Source organism: Penaeus monodon, chromosome 15 (assembly GCF_015228065.2).
Source record: "Penaeus monodon isolate SGIC_2016 chromosome 15, NSTDA_Pmon_1, whole genome shotgun sequence".
NCBI classification, from domain to species: domain Eukaryota; kingdom Metazoa; phylum Arthropoda; class Malacostraca; order Decapoda; family Penaeidae; genus Penaeus; species Penaeus monodon.
In genome coordinates this window covers 26,318,570-26,319,051 of record NC_051400.1, presented here as the reverse complement: position 1 = coordinate 26,319,051, position 482 = coordinate 26,318,570, and the positions used below count along the sequence as shown (strand labels likewise).

The 482-nt window shown below is 46.3% G+C and overlaps 1 protein-coding gene across 1 annotated transcript in view; it reads right to left on the bottom strand.

Moving 5' to 3' along the window:
* LOC119582141 (PHD and RING finger domain-containing protein 1-like) overlaps positions 1 to 482 on the bottom strand; it is a gene marked incomplete at its 3' end in the record, with an annotated part of 5,908 nt that overhangs the window by 3,876 nt on the left and 1,550 nt on the right. The window contains 1 exon segment of the mRNA XM_037930379.1: positions 128 to 412. Within this exon segment, the coding sequence (XP_037786307.1) occupies positions 128 to 389 (262 nt within the window).

The following is a 482-nucleotide window of genomic DNA, read 5'->3' as shown; positions in this document are numbered from 1 at the left end:
TCAAACACTTAACTTTCAAAAGCTCACTACATCCTCCCAAAATGGGTAAAAAAATCATTAAAAAAAGGAGGACGGGTCAGGCAAAAGTTACATCCATGCACTTTATCATCACTGACTATGCCCATACTTTGCATTAACTGGGAACTAGTATGTGTGAAACCTTCCAACGGGTCCCCACCGGCCGCATCCTCGTCATAATCTTCTGACTCCTCTGCGCCTGACCCGCCGCCGTGTGGCCCCTCGTCCTCGTCTTCTGAATCAGACAACACCTTCCGTTTCCGCTTCAATCCACCAGACTTCCTGCCTGCCCCCCAGCTGGTGCTCGGTCCATCATCTGAGAAGTCGCTCCCACGCCCTCTTTGGTCTGGCTCCTCCTCCGAATCAGACATTGTGTACTGGCTTTTCTTGCTGGCTGTTGGATTAAAGTGATATGATTGCAAAATTATTTTTATTTTGTTTTATCTTTATATATGTATTACATA